Source organism: Stegostoma tigrinum, chromosome 29 (genome assembly GCF_030684315.1).
Source record: "Stegostoma tigrinum isolate sSteTig4 chromosome 29, sSteTig4.hap1, whole genome shotgun sequence".
In the NCBI taxonomy this organism is placed as follows: Eukaryota; Metazoa; Chordata; class Chondrichthyes; order Orectolobiformes; family Stegostomatidae; genus Stegostoma; species Stegostoma tigrinum.
In genome coordinates, this window is record NC_081382.1 from 45,303,348 (window position 1) to 45,316,652 (window position 13,305).

General features: G+C 55.6%; 1 protein-coding gene across 1 annotated transcript in view; it reads right to left on the reverse strand.

The window, feature by feature from the left end:
- LOC125465284 (quinolone resistance transporter-like) overlaps window positions 1-13,305 on the reverse strand; it is a 293,668-nt gene that overhangs the window by 259,448 nt on the left and 20,915 nt on the right. The window contains exons 4-7 of the mRNA XM_059638212.1: window positions 12,443-12,605; window positions 10,289-10,511; window positions 3,504-3,697; window positions 57-141 (exon numbers count right to left, since the gene is read on the reverse strand). Coding sequence (XP_059494195.1) covers window positions 57-141; window positions 3,504-3,697; window positions 10,289-10,511; window positions 12,443-12,605 — 665 coding nt within the window. The remainder of the gene's footprint in view (window positions 1-56; window positions 142-3,503; window positions 3,698-10,288; window positions 10,512-12,442; window positions 12,606-13,305) is intronic.

Consider the following 13,305-nt stretch of genomic DNA (forward strand, 5'->3'; position numbering starts at 1 on the left):
ACCCTCCTCCGAGGGGCAGTTTCCTGCCCACATGTGAATATGGAGCAGAGGCTCACCCAAGATATTGGCTGGAATCAACAACAGGAAGCAATACGGAGGATGGAGCCAGATAGCTCCAGCCACGAAAGGACCAGCTGCAACCTGTATTAAACAGAGAGGATTAGACACCAATAAACACACTGCCGCCACCTCCCGCCCACCCCACTCCTCCCCCGCCAAAATAAAATACCCCCATATCTCCTGAAACAGCCCCTTCCAAACCATAGCCTCCACCAATCAGCTTGTGGATTGGGGAGGGTGGAGCGGGGTGGAGGTGGGGGGGTGGGTTAGGGAGGGTGGAGCGGGGGTGTTGGGGGGTGGGTTGGGGAGGGTGGAGCGGGGTGGGGATCGGGGTGTGGATTGGGGAGGGTGGAGTGGCGGGGGTGGGGGGGTGTGGAGGGGTGGGTTGGGGAGGGTGGAGTGGGGTGGGGATGGGGGTGTGGATTGGGGAAGGTGGAGCGGCGGGGGTGGGGGGGTGGATTGGGGAGGGTGGAGCGGCGGGGGTGGGGGGGTGGATTGGGGAGGGTGGAGTGGCGGGGGTGGGGGGGTGGATTGGGGAGGGTGGAGCGGGGTGGGGGCGGGGGGTGGATTGGGGAGGGTGGAACGGGGTGGGGATGGGGGGGTGGATTGGGGAGAGTGGAGCAGGGTGGGGGTGGGAGGATGGGTTGGGGAGGGTGGAGCGGCGGGGGTGGATTGGGGAGGGTGGAACGGGGTGGGGATCGGGGTATGGATTGGGGAGGGTGGAGCGGGGGGGTGTGGTGGGGTGGGTTGGGGAGGGTGGAGCGGGAGGGTGTGGGGGGGTGGGTTGGGGAGGGTGGGTTGAGGTACTGTCCTGAAAGTTTAGGGGCAGTGATGACAAATTTCAGTTCACTTTCTCCCCAGGGACAGTGAGCAAATTCCCGAAAGACAAGACTTGACAAAACAGAAAACCCGCATTTAAAACAAATTCCAAAGAAACAGATTTACCATTTTGACCAATGACCTGCAAGAAATGACCGTGAAGATGTACCAGTCAGCAAAGCTCAGTAGTAACACACTGTTTAAAGTCTGGGTGAAGCAGCAGCGGCAAAGCCCCAGGGACGTGAGACGGAGGGTCCGAAGTGACCCTGGGAGGGAACGTTAACAAACATTGACCCTGTCTCCTCAGGGCAATTCATCAGAGGGTACGGGGAGGGGGGGTGGAAGAGGCCTTTCCGCCTGTGGTTCCTCCTCTCCTAGCCCACTTTATGGATGTGGTTGCGGGCGAGGACAGGGAATGTGTGGTGTCTATCTGACATTGCCAGTCTCAATCTTTACACACAGCGGATCCGCCCCGTCTCTCTCACTCGTTCACAGATCCAGGCATGCACCCCCCACCGTCCTCCATCCTTCAGCATGCTCAGCCTTGCCTCACGCCTTCACTTTCTGACAGCGCCCACTCCCTCAGCACTGCCCCTCCGACAGTGCCCGCTCCCTCAGCACTGACCCTCCAACAGTGCCCACTCCCTCAGGCACTGACCCTCCGACAGTGCCCACTCCCTCAGCACTGACCCTCCAACAGTGCCCACTCCCTCAGGCACTGACCCTCCGACAGTGCCCACTCCCTCAGCACTGACCCTCCAACAGTGCCCGCTCCCTCAGCACTGACCCTCCAACAGTGCCCACTCCCTCAGGCACTGACCCTCCGACAGTGCCTGCTCCCTCAGCTCTGACCGTCTGACAGTGCCCACTCCCTCAGCACTGACCCTCCGACAGTGCCTGCTCCCTCAGCACTGACCCTCCGACAGTGCGGCGCTCCCTCGGCACTGACCCTCCAACAGTGCGGCGCTCCCTCGGCACTGACCCTCTGACAGTGCCCACTCCCTCAGCACTGACCCTCTGACAGTGCCCACTCCCTCAGCACTGACCCTCCGACAGTGCCTGCTCCCTCAGCACTGACCCTCCGACAGTGCGGCGCTCCCTCGGCACTGACCCTCCAACAGTGCGGCACCTCCCTCAGCACTGACCCTCTGACAGTGCCCACTCCCTCAGCACTGACCCTCCGACAGTGCCCACTCCCTCAGCACTGACCCTCTGACAGTGCCCGCTCCCTCAGCACTGACCCTCTGACAGTGCCCGCTCCCTCAGCACTGACCCTCTGACAGTGCCCGCTCCCTCAGCACTGACCCTCTGACAGTGCCCGCTCCCTCAGCACTGACCCTCTGACAGTGCCCGCTCCCTCAGCACTGACCCTCTGACAGTGCCCGCTCCCTCAGCACTGACCCTCTGACAGTGCCCACTCCATCAGCACTGACCCTCTGACAGTGCCCGCTCCCTCAGCACTGACCCTCTGACAGTGCCCGCTCCCTCAGCACTGACCCTCTGACAGTGCCCGCTCCCTCAGCACTGACCCTCTGACAGTGCCCGCTCCCTCAGCACTGACCCTCTGACAGTGCCCACTCCATCAGCACTGACCGTCCGACAGCACCCGCTCCCTCAGCACTGACCCTCTGACAGTGCCCGCTCCCTCAGCACTGACCCTCTGACAGTGCCCGCTCCCTCAGCACTGACCCTCTGACAGTGCCCGCTCCCTCAGCACTGACCCTCTGACAGTGCCCGCTCCCTCAGCACTGACCCTCTGACAGTGCCCGCTCCCTCAGCACTGACCCTCTGACACTGCCCGCTCCCTCAGCACTGACCCTCTGACAGTGCCCGCTCCCTCAGCACTGACCCTCTGACAGTGCCCGCTCCCTCAGCACTGACCCTCTGACAGTGCCCGCTCCCTCAGCACTGACCCTCTGACAGTGCCCGCTCCCTCAGCACTGACCCTCTGACAGTGCCCACTCCCTCACACTGACCCTCCGACAGTGCCCACTCCCTCACACTGACCCTCTGACAGTGCCCACTCCCTCACACTGACCCTCTGACAGTGCCCACTCCCTCACACTGACCCTCTGACAGTGCCCGCTCCCTCACACTGACCCTCCGACAGTGCCCACTCCCTCAGCACTGACACTCCGACAGTGCCCACTCCCTCAGCACTGACCCTCCGACAGTGCCCGCTCCCTCAGCACTGACCCTCTGACAGTGCCCGCTCCCTCAGCACTGACCCTCTGACAGTGTGGCGCTCCCTCAGCACTGACCCTCTGACAGTGCCCACTCCCTCACACTGACCCTCTGACAGTGCCCGCTCCCTCAGCACTGACCCTCCGACAGTGCCCACTCCCTCAGCACTGACCCTCCGACAGTGCCCACTCCCTCAGCACTGACCCTCTGACAGTGCCCGCTCCCTCACACTGACCCTCTGACAGTGCCCGCTCCCTCAGCACTGACCCTCTGACAGTGTGGCTGTCTATCATGTAGATCCTGTCTCTGGTGAAGCCCCAGGCAATGTGACTGTGAGCTGCCTGTTATCCCTCAGGTGGGAGTTGTGCTGGTGGTGAGAGTGTGTCCTGGGAGCCAATGGGTGTGATGGCCGATGGTGGCGGGGTCACAGATGCACTCACCTGACTGATGACCAGTACCCACACCCGGGCGTAGAATCCTCTTCGTTTCACCAATTGGTCTGAGATGTACCCTCCAGAGATGGCCCCCAGGCAGCCTCCAGCCAGCGGTATCCATGATAACCAGCGGCCCACATCCACACCGGGGTGGTACAGGTTAAAGAACAGCTGGGTGTTGTAGGCCCAAACGTAGCCTCCTAAAATCAGCAAATGGTTAATGTAACAAACAGCTGATGCTATGGCTCACTGATCCTTCGCCTTGCTGTAAACTGATTCCCGTAATTTATCCGGGGTGGAATTTGCTGATGGGGATCTGGCTGAGCCATTCCCAGGGTTTGCAATGGGTTAGTTCACACGGGGCGTGAGCAGATAGACTGGGTTCAGGCTGGCTCAGGAATGACAGCCCCGTTCCTGTGACATTGGTGTATAAGGCTTACTATCTTGGGATTAATTTCCACCCATTTAACAAATAACAAACTGGGCCCACTGGAAAGAACCCGGCTCGTGATATTTTATAATCTCCATGTTCAGGGACGGTTATGACACACTTTGGGAGCTGTTTGCACTTAAACCCAGGTCCCCTGGGCACAGAGGGAGGGACGTTACCACTCCTTAAAACTCTGGGGTTTTTTGTGTAACCATCACTCGATCCCCTGTGGGTAGGAGAGGGTCCGATTAAATTCACAAAGTACATGCACGGCCCATCAGGGGCAGGCCAACTGTAACAAACCAGGGAGGAAGCGAAAAGGGGAGAGGGCATGGGGGATTCAATTAAAATAGAGCGGTGGGGAAAACCATGCAGCCCATCACCTCGCCTCCTTTCCCGCATATGGATTCCAAATGCTCCCTCTGCGAGGACACCAAGGCTCAACTGTAACTAGGGAAAGCGGGGGAGACAGCCGGTAACCAGCCCCTGTCCAGGGCCGCCTACTTGGGCCTGTTCTTGGCCAACTTTGTCCCAGCCCAGGAGCACGTCAATGAGGAGAGCCATCAAGAGGCCCAGTAAATCCAGTAAATCGTTAATTTACAAACAAAGCCTGTCAAGGACAGTTCGGACAATCAAATATGAAAGAACGGTCAAGAGACAGGGCAGGAGCAAAATTAACAGCAGAATTATTAATCCACAAAACCAAACTTCACACAGTTGTGCCCACCATACAGAGCCCCACGCACGTCAGTGGGATATGAAGGGGAGCGGGGAGTGAGGGGGGAGAGTGGGATTAGACTGGGTGGGGTATTACAGGGAGCGGGGAGTGAGGGGGAGAGTGGGATAGGACTGGGTGGGATATTAAAGGGAGCGGGGAGTGAGGGGGAGAGTGGGATTAGACTAGGTGGGATATTAAAGGGAGCGGGGAGTGAGGGGGCAGAGTGGGATTAGACTGGGTGGGGTATTACAGGGAGCGGGGAGTGAGGGGGAGAGTGGGATAGGACTGGGTGGGATATTAAAGGGAGCGGGGAGTGAGGGGGAGAGTGGGATTAGACTAGGTGGGATATTAAAGGGAGCGGGGAGTGAGGGGGAGAGTGGGATTAGACTGGGTGGGTATTAAAGGGAGCGGGGAGTGAGGGGGAGAGTGGGATTAGACTGGGTGGGATATTAAAGGGAGTGGGTAGTGAGGGGGAGAGCGGGATTAGACTGGGTGGGATATTAAAGGGAGCGGGGAGTGGGGGGGAGAGTGGGATTAGACTGGGTGGGGTATTAAAGGGAGCAGGGAGTGAGGGGGAGACTGTGATTAGACTGGGTGGGATATTACAGGGAGCGGGGAGTGAGGGGGAGAGTGGGATTAGACTAGGTGGGTATTAAAGGGAGCGGGGAGTGAGGGGGGAGAGTGGGATTAGACTGGGTGGATATTAAAGGGAGCGGGGAGTGAGGGGGGAGAGTGGGATTAGACTGGGTGGGGTATTAAAGGGGGCGGGGAGTGAGGGGGAGAGTGGGATTAGACTGGGTGGGTATTAAAGGGAGCGGGGAGTGAGGGGGAGAGTGGATTAGACTAGGTGGGTATTAAAGGGAGCGGGGAGTGAGGGGGGAGTGTGGGATTAGACTGGGTGGGTATTAAAGGGAGTGGGGAGTGAGGGGGAGAGTGGGATTAGACTCTGTGGGGTATTAAAGGGAGTGGGGAGTGAGGGGGGAGAGTGGGATAGGACTGGGTGGGATATTAAAGGGAGTGGGTAGCTGGGGGGAGAGTGGGATTAGACTGGGTGGGATATTACAGGGAGCGCGGAGTGAGGGGGAGAGTGGGATTAGACTGGGTGGGTATTAAAGGGAGTGGGGAGTGAGGGGGAGAGTGGGATTAGACTGGGTGGGATATTACAGGGAGCGGGGAGTGAGGGGGAGAGTGGGATTAGACTGGGTGGGATATTACAGGGAGCACGGAGTGAGGGGGAGAGAGGGATTAGACTGGGTGGGTATTAAAGGGAGCGGGGAGTGAGGGGGAGAGTGGGATTAGACTAGGTGGGTATTAAAGGGAGCGGGGAGTGAGGGGGAGAGTGGGATTAGACTAGGTGGGTATTAAAGGGAGCGGGGAGTGAGGGGGAGAGTGGGATTAGACTGGGTGGGATATTAAAGGGGGCGGGGAGTGAGGGGGAGAGTGGGATTAGACTAGGTGGGTATTAAAGGGAGCGGGGAGTGAGGGGGAGAGTGGGATTAGACTGGGTGGGGTATTGCAGGGAGCGGGGAGTGAGGGGGAGAGTGGGATAGGACTGGGTGGGATATTAAAGGGAGCGGGGAGTGAGGGGGAGAGTGGGATTAGACTAGGTGGGACATTAAAGGGAGCGGGGAGTGAGGGGGAGAGTGGGATTAGACTGGGTGGGTATTAAAGGGAGCGGGGAGTGGGGGGGAGAGTGGGATTAGACTGGGTGGGGTATTAAAGGGAGCAGGGAGTGAGGGGGAGACTGTGATTAGATTGGGTGGGATATTACAGGGAGCGGGGAGTGAGGGGGAGAGTGGGATTAGACTAGGTGGGTATTAAAGGGAGCGGGGAGTGAGGGGGGAGAGTGGGATTAGACTGGGTGGATATTAAAGGGAGCGGGGAGTGAGGGGGGAGAGTGGGATTAGACTGGGTGGGGTATTAAAGGGGGCGGGGAGTGAGGGGGAGAGTGGGATTAGACTGGGTGGGTATTAAAGGGAGCGGGGAGTGAGGGGGAGAGTGGATTAGACTAGGTGGGTATTAAAGGGTGCGGGGAGTGAGGGGGGAGTGTGGGATGAGACTGGGTGGGTATTAAAGGGAGTGGGGAGTGAGGGGGAGAGTGGGATTAGACTCTGTGGGGTATTAAAGGGAGTGGGGAGTGAGGGGGGAGAGTGGGATAGGACTGGGTGGGATATTAAAGGGAGTGGGTAGCTGGTGGGAGAGTGGGATTAGACTGGGTGGGATATTACAGGGAGTGGGGAGTGAGGGGGGAGAGTGGGATTAGACTGGGTGGGGTATTAAAGGGGGCGGGGAGTGAGGGGGGAGAGTGGGATTAGACTGGGTGGGATATTACAGGGAGCGGGGAGTGAGGGGGAGAGTGGGATTAGACTGGGTGGGTATTAAAGGGGGCGGGGAGTGGGGGGGAAAGTGGCATTAGACTAGGTGGGTATTAAAGGGAGTGGGGAGTGAGGGGCAGAGTGGGATTAGACTGGGTGGGTATTAAAGGGAGCGGGGAGTGAGGGGGAGAGTGGGATTAGACTGGGTGGGTATTAAAGGGAGTGGGGAGTGAGGGGGAGAGTGGAATTAGACTGGGTGGGATATTACAGGGAGTGGGGAGTGAGGGGGAGAGTGGGATTAGACTGGGTGGGATATTACAGGGAGCGCGGAGTGAGGGGGAGAGAGGGATTAGACTGGGTGGGTATTAAAGGGAGCGGGGAGTGAGGGGGAGAGTGGGATTAGACTAGTTGGGTATTAAAGGGAGCGGGGAGTGAGGGGGAGAGTGGGATTAGACTGGGTGGGATATTAAAGGGGGCGGGGAGTGAGGGGGAGAGTGGGATTAGACTAGGTGGGTATTAAAGGGAGCGGGGAGTGAGGGGGAGAGTGGGATTAGACTGGGTGGGATATTAAAGGGAGCGGGGAGTGAGGGGGGAGAGTGGGATTAGACTGGGTGGGGTATTAAAGGGGGCGGGGAGTGAGGGGGGAGAGTGGGATTAGACTGGGTGGGATATTACAGGGAGCGGGGAGTGAGGGGGAGAGTGGGATTAGACTGGGTGGGTATTAAAGGGGGCGGGGAGTGGGGGGGAAAGTGGCATTAGACTAGGTGGGTATTAAAGGGAGTGGGGAGTGAGGGGCAGAGTGGGATTAGACTGGGTGGGTATTAAAGGGAGCGGGGAGTGAGGGGGAGAGTGGGATTAGACTGGGTGGGTATTAAAGGGGGCGGGGAGTGAGGGGGAGAGTGGGATTAGACTGGGTGGGTATTAAAGGGAGCGGGGAGTGAGGGGGAGAGTGGATTAGACTAGGTGGGTATTAAAGGGAGCGGGGAGTGAGGGGGAGAGTGGATTAGACTAGGTGGGTATTAAAGGGAGCGGGGAGTGAGGGGGGAGAGTGGGATTAGACTGGGTGGGATATTAAAGGGGGCGGGGAGTGAGGGGGGAGTGGGATTAGACTGGGTGGGTATTAAAGGGAGCGGGGAGTGAGGGGGGAGAGTGGGATTAGACTGGGTGGATATTAAAGGGAGCGGGGAGTGAGGGGGGAGAGTGGGATTAGACTGGGTGGGGTATTAAAGGCGGCGGGGAGTGAGGGGGAGAGTGGGATTAGACTGGGTGGGTATTAAAGGGGGCGGGGAGTGAGGGGGAGACTGGATTAGACTAGGTGGGTATTAAAGGGAGCGGGGAGTGAGGGGGGAGAGTGGGATTAGACTGGGTGGGTATTAAAGGGAGTGGGGAGTGAGGGGGAGAGTGGGATTAGACTGGGTGGGATATTAAAGGGAGCGGGGGGGTGAGGGGGAGAGTGGGATGAGACTGCGTGGGATATTAAAGGGGGCGGGGAGTGAGGGGGAGAGTGGCATTAGACTGGGTGGGGTATTAAAGGGAGTGGGAAGTGAGGGGGGAGAGTGGGATAGGACTGGGTGGGATATTAAAGGGAGTGGGTAGTTGGGGGGAGAGTGGGATTAGACTGGGTGGGATATTACAGGGAGCGGGGAGTGAGGGGGAGAGTGGGATTAGACTGGGTGGGTATTAAAGGGAGTGGGGAGTGAGGGGGAGAGTGGGATTAGACTGGGTGGGATATTACAGGGAGCGGGGAGTGAGGGGGAGAGTGGGATTAGACTGGGTGGGATATTACAGGGAGCGCGGAGTGAGGGGGAGAGTGGGATTAGACTGGCTGGGTATTAAAGGGAGTGGGGAGTGAGGGGGAGAGTGGGATTAGACTAGGTGGGTATTAAAGGGAGCGGGGAGTGAGGGGGAGAGTGGGATTAGACTGGGTGGGATATTAAAGGGGGCGGGGAGTGAGGGGGAGAGTGGGATTAGACTAGGTGGGTCTTAAAGGGAGCGGGGAGTGAGGGGGAGAGTGGGATTAGACTAGGTGGGTATTAAAGGGAGCGGGGAGTGAGGGGGAGAGTGGGATTAGACTGGGTGGGATATTAAAGGGGGCGGGGAGTGAGGGGGAGAGTGGGATTAGACTAGGTGGGATATTACAGGGAGCGGGGAGTGAGGGGGAGAGTGGGAATAGACTGGGTGGGATATTAAAGGGAGCGGGGAGTGAGGGGTAGAGTGGGAATAGACTGGGTGGTATATTACAGGGAGCGGGGAGTGAGGGGGGAGAGTGGGATTAGACTGGGTGGGGTATTAAAGGGGGCGGGGAGTGAGGGGGGAGAGTGGGATTAGACTGGGTGGGATATTACAGGGAGCGGGGAGTGAGGGGGAGAGTGGGATTAGACTGGGTGGGTATTAAAGGGAGCGGGGAGTGAGGGGGAGAGTGGGATTAGACTGGGTGGGTATTAAAGGGAGCTGGGAGTGGGGGGGAAAGTGGGATTAGACTAGGTGGGTATTAAAGGGAGTGGGGAGTGAGGGGCAGAGTGGGATTAGACTGGGTGGGTATTAAAGGGGGCGGGGAATCAGTGAGGGGAGTGGGATTAGACTGGGTGGGTATTAAAGGGGGCAGGGAATCAGTGAGGGGAGTGGGATTAGACTGGGTGGGTATTAAAGGGGGTGGGGAATCAGTGAGGGAGTGGGATTAGACTGGGTGGGTATTAAAGGGGGTGGGGAATCAGTGAGGGGAGTGGGATTAGACTAGGTGGGTATTAAAGGGAGTGGGGTGTGAGGGGCAGAGTGGGATTAGACTAGGTGGGTATTAAAGGGGGCGGGGAATCAGTGAGGGGAGTGGGATTAGACTGGGTGGGTATTAAAGGGGGTGGGGAATCAGTGAGGGGAGTGGGATTAGATTGGGTGGGTATTAAAGGGTTAGATTGTTTCGGCTCGAATTTCCCAAGGCATTGTGAAACATTTTAACTTCTCTCAAGCCTGTTATAAAAAGGCAGTGTAATTTCTGGATGTGAGTTTGCTCGCTGAGCTGGAAGGTTAGTTTTCAGACGTTTCGTTACCTTTCTAGGTAACATCATCAGTGAGCCTCCGACGAAGCGCTGGTGTTATGTCCCGCTTTCCATTTATCTGTTTAGGGTTAGAAAGCTGGGCATAACACCAGTGCTTCATCAGAGGCTCACTGATGATGTTACCTAGAATGGTGACGAAACGTCTGAAAACTAACCTTCCAGCTCAGCGAGCAAACTCACATCCAGAACCTCAACCTGAGCTACAAATCTTCTCAAAACTCGCTAGGCAGTGTAGGTGTTGTTTAAATGCTGATCTCTCTGTGCCTCTCAATTACCTGCATTTCTGATTGACCCAGCGATGCATAGGAACAGGAGGGATGGTGTGATGAATGGCCTCAGACCATGCAGCATTTTCTGTCCAATGCTCAGCTTGAGGCTGTCTCTGGGTGTTATCTCGGTGTTTCCCTTCTCCTTCGGCAATTCACGAACACTGAGCAGCACGATGGCACTGACAATAAATCCTGGGATGGCACTGACAATAAATGACCATCTCCAACCCTGAGGAAGAACAAAGGATGAGAAAGTCCCTCTTCATCATTAGAAAATCCCCACTCGTGGAATCCAACATCTCTCTCTAAATCTTTATTTAGCTCTGAGTTAGTTTCTCTTCCTTCATGGTGGTTAGATTAGACTTGGGTTTGAAATAACTGCACAGAGGCCAGTATCTCATCACAAAATCACCATGTATTTACACGTGGAGAGCCCTTCTCACTGACCCAGCTCCCTCTGAGATAACAAGGCGTAGAGCTGGATGAACACAACAGGCCAAGCAGCATCAGAGGAGCAGAAAGGCTGACGTTTTGGGCTGAGGCCCTTCTCCCTCAGAGTCAGCAGGATGTCTGACACTCTGGTTTATATCTGTCAGCCAGGGCTCCCTGATTGGTCCAGGTTAACAGCCCCAGTCAAGGAACTCACTTTCTATAAGATCTCCCTGGCTGACCTCATTACAATCTTTACAGACTAATGGCGACCCCATCAAGCCAGGGGGAGGTACTGGTGAGTTACCAACAGCAGCTTCCTGTTAACCCCCCTCCTGCCCGAGCAAGTGGTGGGGGCTGGTACAATTACGGCATTTAAAAGGCATCTCGGTGGGGATATGGATAGGAAGGGCTTAAGAGGGATATGGCCCAAATGTTGGCAAACGGGACTAAATGAATTTAGGATACCTGGTCAGCATGGACAGATGGGACCAAAGGGTCTGTTTCTATGCTGTACAGCTTTATTTCCATCACTCTGCCCAATGCAACATTCAATCACAGAGCATCTTAAAGCACTTTACAGCCAATGGAGTGCCTTCTGACTTGTGGTGACTGTTGCAATGTGGGCAGCCAATCTGAGTGTAGCAAGATCCCATAGACAGATTATTTTGTGATTACTTGTGTGTCTGTTTCCTCGCTGCTGGCTGGACGGTGAATACTTGCCACAGAACATGGTGCTGCTGGATAGGGAGAGGGTGGGAACATTCCCTGCTCTTCCTGCGACCAATGAATCTGGGATCTTTTACATTGAAACCAAAAGAACTGCGGACGCAGTAAATCAGGAACTAAAACAAAGTTGCTGGAAAAGCTCAGTAGCTCTGGCAGCATCTCTGAAGGAAAAAACAGAGTTAATGTTTCGGGTCCGGTGAGGAGGGGTCAGTGGACCCGAAACATTAACTCTGTTTTTTTCCCTCACAGGTGCTGCCAGAGCTACTGAGCTTTTCCAGCAACTTCTGTTTTTGTTCCTCTTTTAAATTGAGTTCTTCCCCTCCTTCTCTCAACTAACCGCGCGCCCGCCAACCCCAACTGTTGTCCCAATACTAGGTTGTTACTTTTCCAAATGAATTTGAGAGAATGATATATCAATCATCTTTATATCACGTTCCAGATTAGATCGACACATTCTTAAAATGAACTGTGGAGAGTCATGAGCAAGGTTCTGACAGTTCGAGACAACTTCTAAAGGATTTGTTTAAATTGGCTTTTGAATTTTGGTAAATTATTTCCAGTTTAATATATCAAGATGCAGCATTTGTTTTCATAGCTTTGACATTATGTGCTTTCCATGACTTTATTTCTTTGAGATATTTGTTTTGTGGACATTAAAGGTCAGGGGATTGGGGGATAGTGTGGTAAAATGCTGTTGAGATTTGTGATGATCAAGTTGATGGTTAAACAGGCTTGAGGGGGGCCACATGGCCTAGTCCTACTGCTATTTCCCATACTCTCTCCTATGGAGGGCTGTGAAGAGCAGGAGCTTAGTTTTGAAGGTATTTTCAGCTGCGTCACTGCTCTGGAGGACTGTACCTTTGTGATTCTGTGCTCTGAGGTCTACTCACCAAGAGGCAGTGTTTGATGGTGAGGCCTAACTCTCTCCCAGCCATAACGCCAGGTGTTCCAGCCACACCTGCTGGTTCTGATGGTGCTGATGGCATCAGACTCAAAGCTTACCTGCCCCAGGATGTTGGCTCTGGTGACATAGTTGCCGATAGCGTATGAGAGGCTATAGCCAGCGTAGATGCCCCAGTTATAGAAGCCCATGGCTGAGCCTCGTGATTCCTTTGGGAAATAATCCACAATCAGACTGACAGCAAATGGAGTGCACCCGGCCTCACTGTAAAACAGATCATCAAACAGCAAATGTCAATTCTCCACAATCTCCCAGAATCTTCCAGCACCACAACAGGCCATTCAGCCCACTGTCCCTTTGCCAGCTCTTTGAAAGACCCATCCAATCAATCACATCCACTTTTGCCCACAATTCTTTCCCCTTTAAACTTCTAACCAGTGCTCGCCTTCGTGAAAGTACCTGCTCCCTATCATCCTCTCAGGCAGCGTGGTCCAGATCGCAACAACTCCCACATTTCCCTCCTCTCCCCCTCTGATTCTTTTACAGATTCCCTTCAAATCGGTGCCCCTTTGGTCACTGATCCTCCTGCCCCTGGAAGCTGTTTCTCCTCATTGACTCAGTCAGACCCTACCTTGATTTTGAACACCTTGATTAAATCTCCCTTTAACCTGCTCCAGGGAGGACAATCCCAGAGTCTCCAGTCTCACCACATTCCCTGCAGTCCCTCATTCCTGTTCCTGTAACTCTCCTCTATAGTCTCTCCAAGACCGTTAGGTTAGGCCAGAACCTACTCAATAGCCACAGGTTTAAGGTGAGACAACTCCTCCACCCCTCACCATCAGACAACTCCCCCCTCACCCTCACCCTCCAGAATACTCTGCCCCCACTGTCAGATCACTCAATTACACCCAGGAGCCACAGTAATAGGGGCAGGGATGGGGAAGGGGCACGGTAGTGGGGACAG